Genomic DNA, 23,336 nt, shown 5'->3' on the forward strand with positions numbered 1-23,336 from the left:
AAATCTCTCTATTTTGATTGGTCATTCAAATGATTCGAAATATTCGTGACACCGAATAGAGAGGAAGAAAGAGAGAGAGAGAGAGAGAGTGCACTGATGCTGATGCACTGAAGAATATTCCTGCATTTATCAGTGTTGTTGGTGCGCACTTGTCTCTTTTCGCATTTTTTCATAATTCAGAATCCAAATCTCCTTCGCCGAAAGTGGTGGACAGTTTTAATTAGACTTTTGTTCATTACGAAGAGGTGAGTTCTGTTTAATGTTTTGATTTTATATCTCATAACATTGCATGCTGTTCAATGTTTCGTTGTTGTGTATGTATACATAAATCGACACGAATGTGAATTTGTATTTTCCAACTTTTAAAAATCGAACATTTATACAAGGAAATATTCGGTTTACTGAAAATATTTTTTCGGAATAGTCTGTCATGTTAGCAATTTTATCGTTATTTTTATACACACAATGATATGATTTTTTTCATATATTGGAGCATATATATGTTCCTTATATATATATTTCTAAATGCATGTGTCTAAGTTCCGGCTGAACTTTGTGCATATATGCTATTTATATACATATGAATGTTTTATTTCAAAAACATGATTTATTATTTATTTAGAAGTCAACATGACCGGTGGAAACAGCACTGAAAAATCAGCTAGTAATCCTTTGGAGCAATTTGTATTGCTTGCGAAAACTGCAAAAGGGGCTGCTGCCATAGAACTTATAAGGCAAGCTGTTGAAACACCTGGCGTTCATGTTTTTGGTGAATTATTGGACATGCCAAATATCAAAGAGTTAGAGAATGGACCTTACGTTCAGTATTGGAATACTCTAAATCTGTTTGCGTACGGCACCTATAAAGATTATTTGGAAAATAAGGAGAAAGTATTAGAATTAACTCCTACGCAAAAGAAGAAACTTCAACATCTTACAATTGTCACTCTTGCTACAAAAAACAAATGTATACCTTATTCGGTACTGTTGGAAGAGTTAGATATAAAGAATGTCAGAGATCTAGAGGATTTGATTATCGAAGCAATATACGCAGATATAATTCATGGGAAATTAGACCAAAAAAATTCACAGTTAGAAGTAGATTATGCCGGTCTTGGACGAGACGTTCGACCAGGTGATACTGGTGTAGTAGCTGAAACCCTAGCTGCCTGGGGTGAAGCGTGCGATACAGTTTTATCTTGTATCGAGGATCAAATCTCTAGAGCTAATGTTGAGAAACAAAAAGCTACTTATCATAAAGAAAGAATACAGAGAGATGTGAGTCTCTTTAATTATCCATTTTATCGATTATTAAAAATTTAATTTAATTATACAATGACAAATTAATTATAAAAATTTAATTGCCAAATTATATGGGTTTTTTTCCTGTTATGTTCTAGATTTCTAATATAAAGAAATCTCTCATGGCTCAAGCAGGAGGTAGTAACATTCAAGAAGCTGATGTAGCTGGCGGTAGTTCTGGCGCAGGAGGAAGTGAATCGGGTAGAGAAGCCATGCCGGTGCTATCAGAAAAGAAGAAGTTACAGAAGGTCAAATGTATCAAAGTCAGTGGTAAGTTTTGGAAGACATAAATTCAATAGTCCTTTCTTGCGCAATGCGCATTCTTTGCATCATTTATTCGTTCGTTGAATCAGATTTTACATTTCAAATTTCATGTCAAAAAATTGAGGATAAAAATGCCATTATTATCACTGAATTGAAAGTGATGGAAAAATTATCGGTTATTTTTGTGTTAACTTTTTAATTAGATTATATTGAATAATGAATGAAAAGAGTAATATTGAAACAAATTTATTAATACAAACAATGGATAATTCATGTCGAATCGAAAATCCTTTGTGTATCTAAAATATCGAATTTATAGAGATTTTTAGAAAGTAGGAAAATAATATTTTATAGAACATGCTCTAAATATAATATCGAACAGCATGCAAATGTATAAAACTATTCGATTTTATGTAATGTTTATGGGGATTACCATGCTATAACAGCAAATAAAATCGAGAGTATTTTTTCTTATTGAAATACATTTGTAAGAATGATTTATTGACACAACACATATTATCTAGAACTTTTTGGAAAAACGAGGTCGATTTCTTTAATTAATAGTTGCAATGTGTTTAGTAATATACATACACATACATATTTTATACGCACATACATACTTTTCTGTGATTATTTCAAATATCATAGTTAATATTTGCTGTATAAATAATTTCGGTAGTTGTTCGTACAAAATTTAAGCGTTTATTCACAAAGTTAATCATTTATTTATTTAATACGAACTGAATAAAGAGTTTTAATATGTACATACAAAGTATATCTAGCGAGATATATCTGACGATTGTCTTTACATCGAGAATTTGAAAACAATGAATCTTTTCTTTGCAACAAAGATAATTTTGTAGGTAAGCTTGAATATTCTTGTGATTTATCTGTTTATTTTTTTTAGACCAAAGACATCATCTTTTATGTTTGTAGGGCGTGAAGAATTTAATTAGGATTTGACTCTAGATGAAAATTTGATAAATAATGCAAAATGCATTGCATATTTATCAATATATACGTGCCTACCCATTGCCAGTTATCACATAAAACGGTACGCCCCATTGTGACGAGTTGGTCGATGCTTACATGTACTTCCAACGATAGTATCGTTCGTACTGTTTGCGTTCAGGCTTTACAGATTCTCATTTCGTAAGGATTTGTAATCACTAAACAATTTACTGACGGAACAAAACATAACTAGTCGGAGAGATTGTTTTTGAGGAAACTCGTATGTTCAAAAAATCATGAAGGTATACTACTGATGTAGTGAAAAAAATGTCAGTCGTCCGTTGAAGAGCGTTGTAATTGCTATTCGAATAAAAGGATAATATTTTTTAGCGAGGCTTTTTTCTATATCCTCTCTAAGGCCTCTCTTTCCTTCACGTTTGTCTCGTCTCCTTCACATTTGCCTTGTTTCTTTCAGTTAAAGAAAACTAATGTTAGGCTTTAAGATTTATGCAGCTTGTAGGTATGTATCTGTAGAACGATATAAAAAGAAATATCAAAAATGTAAATATGTGTATTTTATAGAAAATGTTAAATATATATAAGAACATCCAGATAATATACATACATATATTCTATAAAATTTTATACGCATGTTTACATGTTTTGATATTTTTTTTTCATCGATACAAGCGTATGCAATGACTTTCTTCAGTTGCATATTTCATGATATCCTGAGTTTCTTCGTATATTTTATGATATCCCTTTCATCTTAAATTTGATCACGGATTGTGAGATTGTGCAAATGTTCTTCATTATGCAATATTTATCTGATTATAATGTCGATTGAATAAATTAGCAAATAATCAAAAATGAAGGAGATAAACCCTTGTGGAAAACTATTTGGATACTCATATTTTTTTTCTTCCTCTCTCTTACATTTTTTGAACATAGATTTGAACATCATCTTGTCTGTATCTTTTGTAAGTAGCTTGTTAAAATAAACAGTATCTGTAAATTGTTTTATATTATATTATATATAAAATAAAGTTTTTATTTTTTTCTCAAATTTCAGACAAAAAAATGAAATTTGGATATTTTTCATTTCATTTTTTAATTAGTCTGTAATTTGAAAAAAATAACTTACCTCTCATTTTAGAAAAGTATAACTCCACGGGGAGGAATATAAGAGTATATTATATAAGAAAAAAAAATCTCCCATAATTTTCGACAAAGAATCATTAAAAATTTTTCGCACTTATTTAGATACATCCTGATAATATATATATATATATATATATATATATATATATATATATATAACATAATTATAATATATTTATAATAAGTCATCTTTATTTGCATTAAAAAAATAAAACGATAGTGAGGAGTTATTTTTTCTTCGTAAAATTCGCTTAGGCAAGGAAAATAGTACACGATGATTACATCATATCGTCGATTTTATTTTATAACTTTTATTCTAATGGATACATTATGCTACTATTTTTTCCTATTTTAATTTATAATGTATTTAAAATATCTTTAGATCGCATGATATATGTGTATATATATAATAGTATATATATAATTTTTGACATTGTGTCTTTGCATTGCATTTCTTGGAATGATATATTGCATAATCACTCACTCTGTTTTTTCATAATTCAAAATAATATATAATTTAATAGATTCGGAACGTGCTAAGATAAATTGATATATATATGGTCTGTGTATTATATGTACAATTATGTATAATTTATTTTGTATATGTAATATGCACATATTATACATATACTTTGAATACCTGTCGCGGTACATTTATTTGTTGCGTTGTTTCGTATTGTGATTTTTATATATAATTTCGATCTTTTTATAAATCTTAAATTACTATATTTGCTTAAGTGTACACAAATTTATACTGGAAAATCTTTTTGATACGTACGATAATATGCAGAATACTAAATTGCATTTATACAATATTTTTTCTAATAATTTTAATATTATATTATTATATTGCTATATATGATATTAAATATAATGCATTCTAAATTAAGGAAAAATACTATTATTCTCATTTATATCTAAAGCCTAATAAGAAGAAAAAAAATATATTTTTTAATAATGTTATGTTTTGAGAAATGCAACAGAATTTTATTAATACATCTATACTTTCATATTAAAATTTGTGCTTAGAGAATTAAAATATTTTAGGCAAATAAGTATTGATGAGCTTTATAGATATATATACACTTATAATTAATTTCATTTCTATCCACATAGATCACATAAAAAATTGATGATAATCTATTATGAGAAAACTCTTTATGAAAAAAATTAAAGAAATAATATAAGTAGATAAATGATGTATGTGAACGTATAATATGTATGTGTACGTATTTATAAATGATCGAATATTCGATTATTGATCGTAAAATCTGATTGAATGCAATGTTTATAAATTTTTTCGTAATAATTCTAAAATAAGAAGAATTTATTGACATATGTATATATGCAATTTGACATAATCGTAAGTATAACATATATGTGTATATCTAATGCTATAAAATGAACATAAACTTCAAATCGTTCATTTGTTTTATAGCACATTTAAATAAATTTTATTAACAAGGATCGTAGCTTGAAAATAGGTTTGCACTATACCGTTATAATACTACGCAATTTGCGTATGTTATTTCTACGGAGAGCAATTCCTATAGTCTGCAGAAAATATTTACAAAAAGATATATATATTTAACATTATTTAACATTTAATATCTACTCTAAAGTATATGTATATGTGCACATGTTTTATTGAAATGTTAAACGCGATGAAGAGAGTGGACGTTAAATTTACTTAAGTTATATTTACAAATAGATATTTACAATGATTATATATATATATATATATATATATATACACACACACGAATATTATTCTTAATATTTTTAGAAAATTTATGTATTTACCTAATGAATTTTATCAGATTATTGTATCTTGTAGATACAATATCAGAAAATTACTTTTACTTTAAACAGGAAAATTTTTTAATTTATCAGATTATATTTACACATTTTTTTTTCATAGCACTCGTTATATTTAACAATGCAAATGATGTCGAAGATGATTTTGATACAAAGATATATAACTATATACACAAAAAGATACTACAAAATTACTTCGTAATTAAATGTTACAGATGTTATATATATAAAAAAAATAAGAATATTTAAACAACACAATTTTTTTTAAAAGTATATATCTTTAACACCGATTTCTATAAATTTGTAAAAGAAAGTCCTAATTTTTGATATCAAGAAAAATAAACGAAATCTTTAAGTTTGTAACAAAATATTTTTAGTAGATTAAAATATTTAACACATTTTTTATTACATTTTGAAATAGTAGAAAAATTTAATAATTATATTATCAATTAAAATTTGGACTGTTTTATATAAAAGATAATTAAATAAGAGAATTTAATATTGAATATTTATCTTATATTCACTAAATATGCAAGAGAGTGAAGTTAATTTATCGAATCTCTTGGTTTTCATTAAAATTATATTTATCAAGAGGATTGATATCCAGTTGTTATCTATTAACAGTAAATATACTGTCAACATGACAGCGAAATGCACTATTAATTATACAAATATTTTTCACGCACATTATATTGCATAATCAGATGAAACATTTTTAATTCTAAAGTTCATTATATACTTATTTATATTATTTTCTTAATTTAATATTATATAGACTTGTAATTTATCGCGCATCATGATATACAACATATGTTATATCATATATGTATGATAAGCATAATTTCAATTTACTCTAATTTTGTTCTACTAATGAATAATTTAGAGCACAATATTGGATAATTTGGCGTCTAATTGTTATCATTTTACCATCAAATTTTGGTAAGGGACATCTCTATTAAACACCAAGTATAACAGTAATATAATATCGATATTATAATTTCCCACTCAACAACGTAACTGTTACGTTGGACATATTATATTGCGGTTACATTATTGTTGAGTAGGAAATTATAACATCGATGTTATATTACTGTTACTTATTGTTAGTGTTTAATGGGCTGATGACAAATAATTTCTAAAACAATTTTTGAAACAGATATTTTGCGTTGAAAAATATCTAGCTTGTTCAGTTTGATTGACATAGTTCCAATCGTATATAATATATAAAGAATAAATAATCAGACGATAACAGGATTTTTCGAGATTGGTTTTAAATTAACAGTTAATACGGATTCTTTTTCTCTCTTTGTAGACACTTCTGCCTTCCGCTATAAAGAGAGATCACTCTGAGAGAGCGGTCCGTTATCTACCCTTGCATTGCTATTGAGTCGTTTTGTCGTAATTGTGCTATTTTTTGACTCCTTATTATTCACAGACGCGATTACATCCGGCGATTCTTTATTGATCGCCACAATGGTCACAAATTCCTTCTCGTTGTTAGTCGTTTGAGTTGATCGCGAAGTACACGTTGTTAATGATTTCCCGTTTTTTTGATCCTTCAATTGTAATTCGTAGCCTGCAAACAAAAAATGAGGGGAAAGTCAAATATATATATATATATATATATATATATATATATATATATATATATTAAAAATGATAACAGGGTGTATACTCAAATCTTATAAATAAATTCCATGATTTTCCATATGTACTTTTGTTCAAAATTCTAAGTAAAATTAAAGTATTTAAAAAAATTTTAAATACAATTTTAAATTAAGTTTATTTTTGTTATACATAATTTTTTAACATAAATAAAATATTTTCTAATATAATAATATTATATTTTATAATAAAATATATTTTAATATACTTTATATAAATTTAATAAATTTTATACTCTTTAAAGCTATATTTGAAAATAAAAGCAAAGAGGCAATTTAAAAAAAAATTCTCTGAATTTAAAATAAATTCTATGAGTATTCCAGGATTTTTCAAGGTAGAAAAAAATTCTCTGAGAATTCCAGGTTTTTCCCGAGAGTATACACCCTGAATAATCATATTTTATGAAAAAAAAGTTCAAAAACGTATTTACACTCGCTTTGAGTGGAGCAGTCTATAGCGATATGTTTTTTAATTGCTTTATTCTGATCGCAAGTTGCGGCTGTCAAAACCGTCGTCGCCGTTACTGGCCCCATCATATTTGAAGCATTTGTGGCAGTTATCGCTGAACTTTTCGTCAGATTAGGCCTTCCTGCCCTCACGGTTGGACGCACATTTCTTTCAGGTCGGATTAAAATAATGTATAGCTGCGCATATAAACAATACATGAATCGTTATTACAATAAATTAAATTAAGGTCGCAAATTAGTAGGTCGCCCAGTGAGTGACATTCGATAATTGTTTCATTTTAATTTTTTTTTACATCAAAAGTAGAATTTTATGCTAAATTCTAATTTTCAGAAATTATTTTCTCAAACGTGCATTTCAAGAGAAATATTAATAAAAATACAAATTTATAATATTATGCATATGAGAGAGCAAATGCATTAACTTGAATTCAAATTGAGATTTGTTTATCATTTATAAACACGAGATGTAGCACACTCGCGATTCCAAAAAATTTCAACAATCTTTGAGTGATAGAATATTTATTTTGAAATCCGAGCATTATCAAATGTTTCAAAATGATCTTTACCTTTGGACTGAAGAGACAAACCACCGTTACAGACGCAGAAAGACTGATTGTGACCGACATCGAAGTAATTCTCAGTGCAACGTTGCTTCCGGTACCGTAATACAAAGGTATGAAAGCACACCATATGACGCACGTTGTATACATCGTTAAACCTACATTAGAGATGTTGTTTCTTAATGATGCTATTCTCTTATCCTTCGTTAAATAATCGTTACATCGTATCGTACAAATAAAGGATGCAATATTTTTTTGTAAGTATTTTTTACGTACCACAATTACGTAACAATTACGTAATTGCGTGACTCAATCCATTAATGTTTTATAATTTTCGATCGATATTTCCTTTATTATTTTTTTCGCAGCTAGAATATATACAGGGTGTCCCAAAATTAATAACAAATGGCAGATTCCTAGGATCATTTAAAGACGATTTTTTCTCAGCAGAAATATCGAGGGAGGTCATCATTTTTTGCATATTTCTAATTTTTGCCATATCATGTATCTTCGTAATTAAACTTTAAATTAAAATTCTATTAAAGTAAACTCTACATGAAATTAATAAACGAATGTGATTTTGTTAATATTTTATTTCCACAAGACTATAGTTTGTGAAAAATCTTTTATTTTCAATCACTTTATAACTCGAAAATTATTGATGTCTCGACATTTTCGTCGAGGAAAAATCGTCTCCAAAAGATCCCAGGAATCTGCCATTAAAAGGTTTGCTATTAATTTTGGGACATTCTGTATATGTTATATGATGCATTATTATTGCATTTATTTGAATTGCAATGTACAATTAAAAATCAAGTATTTTTTATCATTATTTTTAATTGTTATCAAAGTCTTTGAGTTACAAAGCACATAGCGTGAAACATGGTACGAATATTTGTACAATATGCGTGATGTGGTACGAAGCGGAAAAAGTAAACTTACCAATGTGCTTGCTCTCGTTGAAGGCTTCTGGAATTTTTCTCGTGAGGACGGCGTAGACGGTGCACACGACTATTAATACTGTAGGATACGCGAACGCGATCATGTAACTGGCGTCGATGTAATTGTTACAAACGAGCAAATTATCTTCCATCGTCGGGTAGTGATGCATCGCTCTGGCAGGATCGATGATTATCCAAACTCCGTTAATTAAGATTTGCACGAATACTAATCCAAAGCAGATAATAAGTTGTGACCGCGGTGATATGAAGGATGGTCTTTTTGCGCTTCCGGCATTAAAGATTCTTGAAATTCGATTGGTCTTCGTTAATAATGCCGCGTATACTACGGTGAAGCAGAAGCCCGCGGCAAATCTGTCAGCAGAGATCAAATTTTTTATTTTTATATCTTTATTTTTTATCTCAACAAACATTCTATCTCTCTCAAATAACATTTTATTAATATCGAGAAATATTTTCTGCGTATATCTCATATTTCTAGCTCTGGATATCTCTTTCTCTATAGATTGATACACAAAGATTTAGTTATCTTATTTTTCATTGTGTTAGATTCGTTTAACTTTTTAAAATTTGTTTTTAGACATTGTTTCTTCCGCGATATCAAAAGAATGAAAGAAAATATTTACTTTTGCTATAATGAATTATAATTAAGAAATGAGAAGAAAAGTTGGAAGATTATTAAATTTGTAAATCATGTAAAACTAGTAAAAAAATTTTAATTAAGTAGTAATTTAATTGTACATGAAAAATGTAATTTATAAAGTAAGTTGGATAGTTTATGAGAGTAAAAAGATTAATGCTATTACGTTGGAACACTTGCTGAATATACTCGAAAAGGTTTAGTTATTTACCTTTGTATACCGCAGACAATGTCTGCGGGTCTAAGTATCAAAGCAAATGTGACGAGATAACAGAGTAAAATTCCTGAGAGAAGAACGTAAGAGAGTTCTCGTCCAGATGCACGTACAACAGGCGTATCGTTATGTCTGAGGAAAACGCCGCCGACGAATAACGTTACCTATTTATAAAAAAAAATCATATAAATCATATGATAATATATGACATATAAGACATATGATGCAATTTTTGCAGAGTTTGAGAGATAAATTAAATCTATTTTTCTCTCCATATATTTTTCGTGCTTTTCGTTTAAGCTCTCTTGGTTTTCGAAAGTTAGATTCGTGAATAAAAGAGAGTGTGATAAAAGAGAAATACTTTACCAAAATTCCTGTGGCAGAAAAAGACATTGCACCTATTGCCCAAGCGCTTTCCGGGCGTAGAAACTCTTCCGGAACATCTCGACATATCGAATGAGTTTCATCGGGCAATGTACCTCGAGGACATTGAATACACTGCGTTTCGTCTTTGGGATGTCGTATCTGTTTAGACAACAAAGCGCAGTAACTATATGAAATTGTTGTGTTCGACATTTCTCTTTTGATATTTCGATTTCCATACAGTTACAAAATTTAGTCTACGTTTGTATCTTAACATTTTATTTCTTTTCGAAGCATATTGATTTTTCGCATTCAAGCATTATTCAAAGATATTTGTTTGTATATTTGTTCGTAAGAAAGAATTCTTTCCTCGATATATATTTGAAGATTTCTACAGTAGAATTCTTACAAATCTTTTCTATGTTCATATTGAAAACAATATATTATAAATTACACAAAATAAAAATATATAATAGATATACAATTTTAAATAATAAAATGAGAGTCATATAAATATCTTTAATAATTACTAAAATTAACAGAATAGTAGAATAAATTTGAATCAATATGCAGGATGATTATAAGATTTAAGAGTTTAAGCCCTGAAACAAATTTATTGGATAACCAATAGCCATCCTGCATTGGCTTTTTGCCCTATTATTCTATTATATTTATAATAGTTGTTTAATTAACAAGCCACAATCCATTTTAGTTTTATATTTAGTTATATATATATATATATATATATATATATATATATATATATAATATACATATATATGTATATTTTTTTACAATATTTCTCTATTTGACAGATATCCAACGAAAATATCGAACAAAACCAATATGCAGTATTTTTGAAATTTCTATTATTATGCGATTGTGAGATAAATGAATCTATACACAAAGATAGGTATATTGTATTTTTTACCCAAATTTCTATCAAAACTGGAAATTTACTACAATACAATAGGTGCGCGTTTTTTTTTTTAATTGAAGAAGTGGCAAGTTAAATTACAAATATTTGAGGTCTAGCAGTTTAATTATACTCTTAACGATATGTCATTGACATACCTGATATAGAGTGCAATTAAAGCAATGCCAGCAGCATCTTTCACCCTCGACATATTTCTTTGCTTGACCGACCTCGCAAGGCAAGGAGCATACACTCTCGGGTGGTTGAGGATGCCCGAGCTTAAATTGGATTTCTAAAACAGATACACATGCACGATGATGATGTTATAGAACATTATATTATAATACGCTTGTATATAAACCCGGTACAGACATTCGTATGCGTCGCGAGACACGAGAAAGGGCTTACCAGACATATTCAATCGCAGTTCGCCTTCCAGGTATTTACCGACGCGAATCCACTTGTACTCGCCCGGCTCGATTTGCTTGAAATGTATGATGTTGTACCGCGCGGGCCCGTCGCCGTTTTTGTCGAATCTAAACTTGTCTCCGCTTAGACCTTAAACGTAGTCGTTTGATCGCCTATGAGTACCATGAAAACTTGATCGAGACGTATAAGCAACTAATCACGGTAAAGATAGTTTTTTCACTATATTTTATAATAGAGATATAGGTCTTTCTAAAATATTTTTTTTATTTAATAAATGTATTACTGCGTTCAAGTTTATTTAATACGTAAAAACACATCATGGGGTTAGACATCGTATTGATTTGTAATAAACATTCCATCGACTAGACTCGCACCTCGTAAGCTCTTTCAAGAAATAGCTTTGTCAGCTTACCCTCGAAATCCACCTTACGCAGGTATTGTAGAAGCGTTGTTCCTTTAGTTGGTTTCATAGCATCGCACAATCCTGGTTTTCCTTCGCAAACCTCATGATGCATATCTCTAGGAAAAAGAATAACAGCACTCTTTTCACAATTTTCTCGACAATTTTCAGAAATATCTGTCGACGATTAAATTTTAATTATACCGAAAAGCGTAAGCGAATGCCATCACTGCATCGGAAACAAACTGTAATTGGTCCTCGAAAACTATATTTTCTTTGGTGAGACGTTCCTCCGTTGTGCAATTTTTCGTATATTTTGTATTGTACGGTGTCCAGGATGAGTTCGGATATCGGCATTTGAAATGATCTTCCCAAAATTCTAAAATTAACGTGAAGATTTGCTCTCGTTGCATTTGACAAGTACGTGAAAGTTTGATATATTTTATGATTGATCCGAAACGACTTGGCGAAACATGTCCTTACGTGTCTTTCAAATTTTACGTATCGAGAATAATAGTGATTTTTATAGAAGCAAATAATATTGTATATAATACTTTTTTAAATACAAATTTAGGTAGGAAACAGAAGTCTAATAAGAGTCAGAAGTTAGGCGTAACTTGTTTTTTTAAATTCTTCTTTATTTAATTTGAATGTCTCGTGCATTTCTTTTGCTAATCAATGCTGAAGACAATCCAAAGAAAAAAACTGAAACTTCAAATAATTAACTAAAGAAAAATTTCATATATAAAATCAGTTTATTGTGTCTAACTTTTGCGCCTTTAACTTTTATTAGCCTGTTTTCTAAATTTGTATTTTATCAGAGTTTTTCGTTTTGTTACAATATTTTTTGTTTTATTTAGAAAAGAAATACCATACATACATTAGTAAAATTGTGATCGTTTTACTTGGTGGCCAATTAATCGCGTTAAATATCGGTCTACTTACGATAGTAAAACCGTGTTAAAAGTTTGTCAATATATATTGAGAGTAAAGTCTGGCTTCTTACTTGTAACAAAGCCGCAAGCGTGCGCGTATATATACATATATATATATATATATATATATATATATATATATTATATACACAACATACGTGAATACATATATTGCCAGTGGTTGTACAAAGTTAGAATTTGCCAAGTTTCGCTCTCGTCGCGTTACATTCTTCGGTCGCTTCTTCGCTTACCGACGAACCACGGATTCCTTCGATTATTCTCGACGGTCAAGTTGAGGAAGTACTCTCCGAAACCCTTAACTGGGTTCGCCTGAGGTTGGACCGATAGAGTGCCCTCGACTTCCGGCTCGTTACCGTTACTCACTAATCCTCTTGCGCTCCAACCGTCACTTCCAATCCAGGAAAAAGCGCCGGTCGCGTTGCATCGTCTAACCGCCCTCATGACTCCGGCAACTTCTTGATCGGAACCGAAAATAATGCAGCCTGCGGCAAGTACAAAAGTTAAAGGGGCTGGGGCGAAAATTTCGTTCGAGAAACGCGGTGACCTTTTGTCGTCTTATCTCTATTACCGCGGTAATTTTCACCATACCGTTTTATTTTATCGCGGCAGAAACTCATTTTCCCGAAAGCACAGAAAGGACCAAGCCTTTTATTGAAAAAAATGCCAATGAAATGTCTCGCTCCGAGTCGTGAACGGCGTTCCCTATGGGAATCAAGATTATACAGGATCCGGTAGAAATCAATGAGGGGGCGTAAAAGAGAGAGCATAAGGTCGAGCCTGACGAAGCCGAGAACAGTTAGCTATAAAAAAGTCTACAAGGAAATTCTTGCATAAAATAGACATTTATCGCGAAATGCTTTTTCCTCATCGGAAAATGTTATAGTATAGGTACATTTAAACAATCGTATATTGTTTGCTAAAATCGCGTATCTGCTTTTCTCGATTAAATGGTACTTTTAATTTAAAGTAACGAGACAAAATTACGCAGTAATTTTTTCCATGCCATCGTTATGTTTTAAGACTATAATTATATAGAACAATGTACTTTATGTGATATTATTTTAGTTTTATTTCTATTTATTTGTAGTTGTACAGCGGAAAAGATAAAAATATTAAAATCTCCTGCACTAAGTTTTAAAATATCATTCCTTTCCGCTTTATTAATAGACATTGCATGTTTGCTGTTCATGAAATGTTAATTTTTTTTCTTTCTTTTTCTCTGCAATATATCTCTTGAAGTATTTTTGCAAACTTTTTGCCAAATTTATTTTAGACGTGTAATGATTAATTTTGGAAAACTAGTTTTTTTCCTTTAGAAGAAAAATGTCGTTGAAAATATTATTTATTAAAAATATTGTTAGAAAGTTACGTAAGTACGAAAGATTTGAAAAGTCACCAAGGATTTCGGGACTGTGTTGAATGGATTAAATGGATGAAATATTTATTCGCCCGAGGTGGCAAAGGAACATCTTTGCTCGTCAAATTGAGTTATTAATCTCGATTTCTCTGAAATAAGATTACCATTTCGGCGCGTGTTCAAAGTCTTGTGTAATTAATTGTACTTCTTGTTGTTGTATACGTGCAAGTGGAATATATATATATATATGAAGGGAAAATTATTTGACAATGTCATAATTTTTATATGCGCGCCTTACAACTGTTTTCGCTTTGCACCATTTCTCATTTTACGTCCGCGAAAATAGCAATATACATTTGCTCGTTTTCCTGCCATCCATATCCGGTGTGTCTGTATCGTATTTAAATTTTTTTTATAAATTTACATTAAAGGATTTTGATATTTTCTTAGCACTACGTGCAAATATACGTTTTGCTATTATTGTAGTTATGACCACGATATACTAGCATTATGTAAATTATAAACGTAATTTCTGTTTACCAATGTATACCGATTAAACAAATCGAGATGTGAAATATACCTATATTATATTATTAGTCTGTGTAATCATGCAAACTGCGTGATTATATTTAGATTACGTTTAGTTGTATTTATCTTAACTATCGTAACAAGTAACATTTATATAGTTCATTACGCGAATTTGATATTGCAATTTTATATATTTTTCAATACGTTTTTATATTTTATCTTAAGAATTTATGAATATTAATATCTTATAATTAATATATTCCATTGATTTTTAAATGAATTCCAAATGTCGGTGCTAATTTTTCTTTTAAGACAAAATCATTGAAAATGATACAGATATCAGAAAAAAATATTTAATTTCTTATCTTGAGCGAAATACTTTGTTGTTTCTTTAATAATTTGCTGGAACATATATGTATGTGCAAACATTCGATTAAAGCTAAACAAGTCAAACTGCATTTGATATCCATCCGATCTGCAAAGAAAGCTAGGGATTTAGCGTTCGCTCGCTTTAGAAGATCTTAGGAAGAAATGAGGGAGTTAGGTGAGAGTTCTGTAGATTTTAAACAAGTTTCGAACAAAGTGCCGTTTGCGGAGCTAGTCGCGTTTCCATTTCGTTAATGAACCCATTTCATCACTTTTCGAAACGAACCGAACGGAATTCAGGATCTTTGTTAAGTTCGTCATCGATACTATTTTGCAATCTTGCGTTTGAGATTCGTTTATATTTTAGGGTAATTTATATCGATTAAGAGAATAAAATTGCGTAAATGAACAGATCGCGCCAGGGCTCTCCATCTCTCTCTCTCTCTCTCTCTCTCTCTCTCTCTCTCTCTTTCTTTCTTTTGATAATATAATTTAAATTTAAATCCTCTTTTTAATGACATTTATCCCATTGAGGAGGGAGGGTGTCATCGGAGAAACGTCGATTAAGATTTCAATGCGGTTCACTTACAGATTGGATTTGTAATTTAGGGGAAAAGAAAGAGAGGCGAGGGAGAAAAGAGAGAGAAAAATATGGTGTATTATATTAGCATAATATCCCTTAAGTACATATCAAACGGAATATTTGACATTATGACATAGATACGTATAAACATATGCATACAGATTGGATGCTAAAGCCACATTAACAATAAGAAAGAAAACAAATATAATTTTTATATGTTTTTTCTACATGAGTACTCTTTCTGGTTTTATTAATTCTTTATTTCTTACCTCTTGCTCGTGGTTTTGTCAACAACTTCAAAACAATATTATCATAGGCGATCTCTTCAGCAACCCCAGAATCCTTCACCAACTTTTCTTTGATAGCGATACATATGTTATGTTTTCCTAGTAATTCCTCGAGTTCTTCAAAAGCCTGCAATGCAGAAAGATATATAGAAAAGGATATATTTTATTGAAACCGTTTCCAATAATGCATTGCATCTAATGCCGACTTTCATCAAACAGCGCACGCAATGCTTTGAGATCTTTTAGAAGAAAAATGGTCATATAGAATGAATAAAGGAGCAAGAAGTAAATGTATCTTAATGGAAAAATGCATATTTAAATGAAACATCTAAGGACTGTATCTTTTTGTTCAAAAAATCAGGATGAAAATAATATTGTATTTACATATAATAAAGATCGCTGCATTATCATTAAAACATGAGCATGGTAGTGTAATTATTAATTAATTTATGCTATTGAAATATTGCATCCGATAATCATTGTTAATAAAAGTGTTAGATATATTAAACAGCCTTTGGTGAATTTAAATTTATTTTAAATCAATGAAATTGTAATATGACAATACTGGTTACATTTTCCTCATTTTATCGTCATTGTCATCTTATACTGTTGAAACATTCGTTTTTTGATCAATATAAATAACATTAAAAAGTGGCTTTATATAAATAATTTAGAAATGTGTAATTTCAAATTTATATTATTAAGATTCTCGCGTTACATTGTTCATAAAATAAATCGCACAATTGACTTTCGTAGTTAGATTCGATAGTGATGTAGAAAAACTCCGTTACTTTGTCAGACAAATGGATATTCGTAATAAAAATCCCCATTTGTTCCGTGCTTTTGGCTTTCGATTGCTCGTTGAAAAATGTTCCGTTCGTGCCACGAAATCACACACATATATACAATATATGTACATATACATATGCGCGTGCGTGTACGTGTGTTTGTGTGCTCCAATCGATCCGCTCCTCCTAGACTACTCTTTCCACGCGCATTTTTCGTATGCGATCCGTGTGTCGAGTTGAGATCGCTGATTTCCAATCCCGTTCCAAATGGTATTATCGATTGGACGCGTCATCATACGGAAAAACGTAGTTAAATGCACGTGAATGTGCCATCTTTTTTCCTTTCATTTATCTATTTTCTAACACATTTCTCGAGATAATAAATCTATAAAAGTGAATAAAAATTGTTATGCTTTTTACCTATTATAAAAGGTGATTTTTTATACTATTATTATAGAATGTCAGCTCGATCGATTGGTAAAATTGCATTGCCTTTACTGCGAGTAATTTTTTACAGATGTCTAGCAATTTACTGTTGAGTGAATCGATATATTATAGTAAAAGATTAAATGACAGATTCCATAATTACTACATAAAAGATATTAGAATGAGTGACCTTTCTCTTGAAGAATTAAATGAACAAAAGGATTATTAATACAATTAGAAATTCTATTATTGAGCAATTTTTTTATAGAATTAAAATTTTTCATCTTTTAAGAATTAAAAAAAATAATAAAATTTTTTAGAAGCAAAATATAAATGTTAAAAAAGGTATTAAAAAATGTGCTAAAAAGATTATAAAAACTAATACAATAAAAAATAATTGCGTTAAAATAAAAAATAGTTAATTACAATATTAAATTTGTTGTATATTTGAATATAAATATTTCATTTACTGCGATAAAATTATTATTGATATGGATTTAATATAAATATAATATTCTTATATTTCATTCCATGAGCATTTTATTTTTTGAAAAATATTAAAGATATTAAAGATGTGTTTTTTTTTATCAGAATTTGGTATCGAAATCCAGTATGACTCAGTTGCTCTCTTAATATGGATCATTTATACATTCATTGTTTGACGAATTTTGCGATAAATTATTAATAGTTAAATTAGTAGCTAGCTGAAGAGGCTTTCAAGTTCCTGCGTATTATATATGCAAAGCGCGCGAGGTTCTTCCTTCATTATTATAGGGCGCTATTGGACATCATAATGCTAACTCTTGTTTGCTTTTGGCACGCCCGAGAATTGAATTTGGCTGCGCACGTAAATGCCAATCTTATAGCATTACAAGACGTCCCATTATTCAGAGACTTCGCGAAACCGAGAACTCTCGAATCATTTACGTGTCTTGTTGAACATTTATCAAATTCACATATATACTAGCTCCACCATTATATTTATGACATCGCGAGTTGGAGGTAATGTTTCGTACTGTGCAAAGGGATTTAAAATCATTGTTTGTGAGAAAGTTTTATGTTTCATAATAACTGTGCTTTGACTCTGTCACATTTATTTCACGAGTTCGTAATTTTCTAGTTCTATTAAAATAATGCGAATAAATATGAGAAGAAATAATTTTATATAAATTAAATGCGTTGACGTAAAAATGTGGAAAAGTATGTATGTGTCTCTGAAAGATGTTCCATAAATGAAATCTTAGGGTACGAGAGGGATCGTCAAAAAGATAAGCGTGATATCTCCAGAGAATAGGAGAGGAAAGTTTAGGGAAAGACTGTACGGATTTTTTGCACCTTTTAAATATTTATCAGGCTAAAGATCTTTTATTTTGAACTTTTCGGAATGTCTTCATTTTTTATATATATTTACGGTTATCATATTTCACGGATTTTGTATATCATTATATACTTTATTATATTTTTTTCTTTTACAAAACATTGCATACATAGCACGTACGAGTAGTATATAAGCAAATTAGTCAAAGAATTTGTAGAGAGTGGAAACGATCGTTTTACTCACCATTCGCATAGTATTCAAATTTTATCGGTAAAGTGAACAAAGTGTGTATTTCACAAACACATTCCTTCTAAAATATAATCAAGTATTTTTTATATTAAATATCGAGATATTTTCTTTATTTTATTTAAAATTTCGCGTTTCAAAGTTTTTGTAGCTCGCATGCAAATACGCTTTAGGAATAATTATTTTTTTTTATACGCAAAAATATTGCGAAATTATTCTGGAGACTTTTTAGGATATTCTACGTGTAAACGAAACTGCATCCGACACTCATCCGAACTAATATGCTATTCTCTAATTCCCTAATTTCCGGCTTACCGATAACATCGTTAATCGCGAATCATGCAAGATTGATTGTCATACATAAAGGGACCTAAATAACGTAACAAAACGTATAATAGTCTTTTGTTTATTTTTTTCCTGTTCTCATTCGAAGAACGGAATATAGTATTATAAATTCCATCAAGAATTCACGCGCAGGGATAATCAGTACTCACATATGATAGGCAGTGAAACTCTGATCTGCTGGATAACGTGTTATATTTTTTTTCCGATTGTGTCGTCAGTACTTATTGTGACATTACTCTTCTACATTGACAGTAAAAAAACATGGATTAAAACAATAATAAGATTTCAGAGAAATACTCACTGATTTTCAGTGAAAACATTCATACTTTGCTTCTTATATTTTATGGTAAATGTGGTAGTAAGATTTCAGTCAAAAATCGGCTATTACTAACAAATTATCAATGATATTTCACTGTTTGTAATGCCATACTTATAATTAAAATCGCTGCTTATCAAATGATAATACACTAATTAAATATTTAATATCCTTAAGAGAATACGAAAGATGTATTAATAGATTGAAATGCCATTTTGGCATGCACCCTCTAAATACGATTGCGTCATTAGTCCGTGTCGCGTATGTATACCCGCGAAATTTAATGCAGGCATATCGATCTTGCTCGCAAATGTGACAATTGTGTAATTAATTGGGCAACGATCGCATAAATTTAACGCCCACTATTGCGTGCTACTGTGTTACTTCCTACGTTGTTAAATTTCTCGCTTATTTTGAAGCAAATGTTTTTTACTGAACTTTGTCATTTGTGTTTAACGAACATATGTATAATTAGAATGATTGAACGTTATTTTAATAAATCAAAATTAAAAAGATACTGTATACACAGATGAGCTGTCTTTTGTTGCTACGTTTTCAGTCAAATTGACAATTTAACACATAAACACATAATTATGGTGTATATGATCGTATTACGTAATAAGATAATAGTAAAATTTAATGTATAATAATTAGAATAATTGAACGTTATTTTAATTAATTAAAATTAAAAAGATACTGTATACACATAAATGAGCTACTGTCTTTTGTCGCTACGTTTTAAATCAAATTGACAATTTAACTTTTAACTCAAAACGTAGCGACAAAAGACATAGCTCATTTATGTGTATACAGTATCTTTTTAATTTTAATTCATTAAAATAACATTCAATTATTCTAATTATACATTAAATTATACGTTAAATTTTACTATTATCTTATTACGTAATACGATCATACACACGATAACTATGTGTTTATGTGTATCATGTGATGTTATACGTATGCTATTTAAGTATTTACAACTGACTATATCATAACGACAAAGTATAACGAGCTCGCTATGCTTATTGCATATTTAACATCTTTACGTTTTTCCAATCGTCACATTTCTCTGAAACTTATTTGTTCTGCTCTTCCAGTAAGCTACGTTTCTTTGAAGCACATATATATCGGTTTCGATTTTCAGTGTAATCGTATCCTGAATACAAATGAGAAGTTCCAAGAAGGCCGCGCGAAATGTTGGCTTAATCTCTATATTGTTGAAATTTTTTATCATCAAAAACTGCACAGCTGCAGATATTATATTTTTAGATTGAATATCAAAACTTTTTTACTGCTTTTATAGATAAAACGATTTGTAATAATTCTCGAATACCTCGAATTTCTTGACTTAAAATAATATGTGCATAAATATTGGTTTTGTTGTAGAAATACAATTGTAGATACCTTAGATTTTTTATAAATGATTATTTGGATATTAATATAGCTCTCTCTATCAAACGAATTTCATACCTCTGTTATGCAATAATAAAGATTGCTGAATTTTTCTTAAAATATTCTCTGAATGTATACGCACAATTTATTCGTAATATTTTCTTTTTGAAATAGCAATAAAACTACGTTCTTTCTCTGAATACGTTTACGAAAAATGTTTGTTACGATCCATGTTAGTATAGGATTATTCTCATATTAATTTTTTAATTGATCGCAGACAAATGCTGAGAATGAATTCATTATACACATAATTAAAAAAAAAAAAAAAAATACGCACATGCTTCTCTTATGTATTATGAATAGAATATACACATTACGAACAATATTTTGCAATAAAGTGTCATGGGAAAGACGTTTATGCATCTTTCATAACGCAAGCGCAATCGATTGAAGATGCATTCTCGCTTCCGCAATAAAAGTTACAAATGTTGTCAGTTATTGTTTCCCGTTATTGGACGTTATTTTGATATATTTCTCAATTACATTCTTACATCTTAAGCGCGTTAGTTTCCAAGTCGAAAACGGATGAGCAACTGGGTATATCTTGCTAAGTAGCGTTCTTTCATATTAACCCGACATTTATCGTTATCATATAGCTAAGCCGAGCGTTGCTTCCGAGTAGGAGATATCTTTTTTTCAACTATAATTCTTCTTCACCTAAACCCATTGCTGCAACTTCCTCTTTTATGTTTTTTTTGAGCGAGAGAAGGTAGGAATTGCTTTTGCATTTCTTCTTTCTGTCGCATAATTTGTGCGATTGTTTTCTTCACACGAGGATTAACTTATGGAAAATCCTTTCCTTTCTCTCCCTTTTTCTACGTTGCATTAAAAGATTACTAAAAGCAAACAACATATTTATTTGTTTGATATAATTAAATAAATCTAACTTTTTTCATATTACTTTTCATGGATTTTTTTTTTAATACATATACATATTTGTAATGTATATATATTTAGAGTACTTAAGAAAAATTTAGCTATCTTTATAATTGCATAACAGAGGCACGAAATTTGTTTGATGGATGAAAGGTATTAATACCAGATAACTATTTATAAAAAATCTAAGGTATCTATAATTGTATTTCTACAACGAAACATATATATTATGAGCAAATTTTCAAAACTAAATTAATTGTTAGCAAAGTACGCAAATATACATTTCCTTTAATAACGTAATAAGAAACTAGCTTTTATTGATGATTATATAATTTATAACAGAGTTTAAAGTTCAAAGTACTTATAAAAAAGCTTTTTAATTAGCATCCTCCATAATTTAATGCTCTATTAAATTCCTATTACTCTTTAGCTGCCCGACATTAGGTGAGATTAAACAACTCGAAGTTGATTATAAAGCTAAACATCTTAATTAGCGAATAATTAGCATATAATTCCCGTATATGTTAAATTTTCATATAATAATCTAAAAAGATGAAAAAGAGAGATTCTTGAAAAAGAAAGAGATCCTTGTAATGAAAAGCTGGAATGTAAATGCTCTTACGAGAAAAAATATAAGAGAAAAAAGAGATGGATTTTGCGATTTTTCGTTTCTTATTTGGTTGTGCGGGGGCCGAGCAAATAAGAAGCACTGTGATTTTCGCGTAATACTAAATATTCACATATTTTGCATGAGCAAAGATCGTGATGAAGAGATCAAAATCACATATGCGCAATGTTGTGAATTATTATAATGGACTGTGTTGGCAAATAAAATTTCATTTCACTTTCCATTTATTCTCGTTTTTGCGTGTTTATACTCTTAAAATATTACGATTTATGAATTTGTCAGACTGTAGTTACATAAAGATCTATTTAGATGGGACAACCTTCAAATAAATAGTTGCTCGTAAAACATTTGTCACATAATTTTAATTTTACATTGTTATGTAACAAATCATTGATATTTCATACTTTTATACAAAATTTAAAATTATTATTATAATTATTTGAATTGTAAAATATCTAATTATGTATGATTAAATGCATTTATTAGTTTAATGTTATATTATGTCAAGTATTATTTATAAGATTTATTTTTAAAAACAGTACATGATCTTGAAACAATCATATCAAACATTACGGTTTAACTTTATTATACATTAAGGTTTGACTTTATAATAAAATTCTTTTCCAGTTTATTAAAACATATTAATTGTGTTACGAGCATTTTTAATAAGATCTGTTTCTAAAGAGAATATGATCCTGAAACAATCGTATCGAATTTACATTAAGGTTTAACTTTATAATAAAATACTTTAT

General features: G+C 29.3%; 2 protein-coding genes across 5 annotated transcripts in view; one reads left to right on the top strand and one right to left on the bottom strand.

Moving 5' to 3' along the window:
* The first annotated feature begins 39 nt into the window (after positions 1-39).
* Positions 40-23,336, top strand: part of CSN7 (COP9 signalosome subunit 7) — an 83,016-nt gene continuing 59,719 nt past the window's right edge. Inside the window, exons 1-4 of one of the 4 annotated variants that reach the window (XM_029304714.2) lie at positions 40-245; positions 623-1,278; positions 1,401-1,572; positions 2,474-2,538. In XM_029304714.2, coding sequence (XP_029160547.1) covers positions 631-1,278; positions 1,401-1,572; positions 2,474-2,502 — 849 coding nt within the window. In that variant the 5' untranslated portion in view covers positions 40-245; positions 623-630 and the 3' untranslated portion in view covers positions 2,503-2,538. Of the gene's footprint in view, positions 246-622; positions 1,279-1,400; positions 2,430-2,473; positions 2,907-23,336 lie in introns of those variants that run through there. The other 3 variants (XR_003819903.2, XM_029304715.2, XR_003819904.2) reach the window with 3 other exon arrangements.
* Glurb (metabotropic glutamate receptor B) overlaps positions 5,918-23,336 on the bottom strand; it is a 124,531-nt gene continuing 107,112 nt past the window's right edge. Inside the window, 12 exon segments of the mRNA XM_085479762.1 lie at positions 5,918-7,072; positions 7,592-7,805; positions 8,195-8,346; positions 9,131-9,501; positions 9,999-10,165; positions 10,368-10,526; positions 11,439-11,585; positions 11,588-11,838; positions 12,122-12,228; positions 12,314-12,488; positions 13,296-13,547; positions 16,169-16,313. Coding sequence (XP_085335888.1) covers positions 6,825-7,072; positions 7,592-7,805; positions 8,195-8,346; positions 9,131-9,501; positions 9,999-10,165; positions 10,368-10,526; positions 11,439-11,585; positions 11,588-11,838; positions 12,122-12,228; positions 12,314-12,488; positions 13,296-13,547; positions 16,169-16,313 — 2,388 coding nt within the window. The 3' untranslated portion in view covers positions 5,918-6,824.

Source organism: Nylanderia fulva, unplaced genomic scaffold (genome assembly GCF_048542155.1).
Source record: "Nylanderia fulva isolate GAGA-0341 unplaced genomic scaffold, ASM4854215v1 Scaffold13, whole genome shotgun sequence".
NCBI classification, from domain to species: Eukaryota; Metazoa; Arthropoda; class Insecta; order Hymenoptera; family Formicidae; genus Nylanderia; species Nylanderia fulva.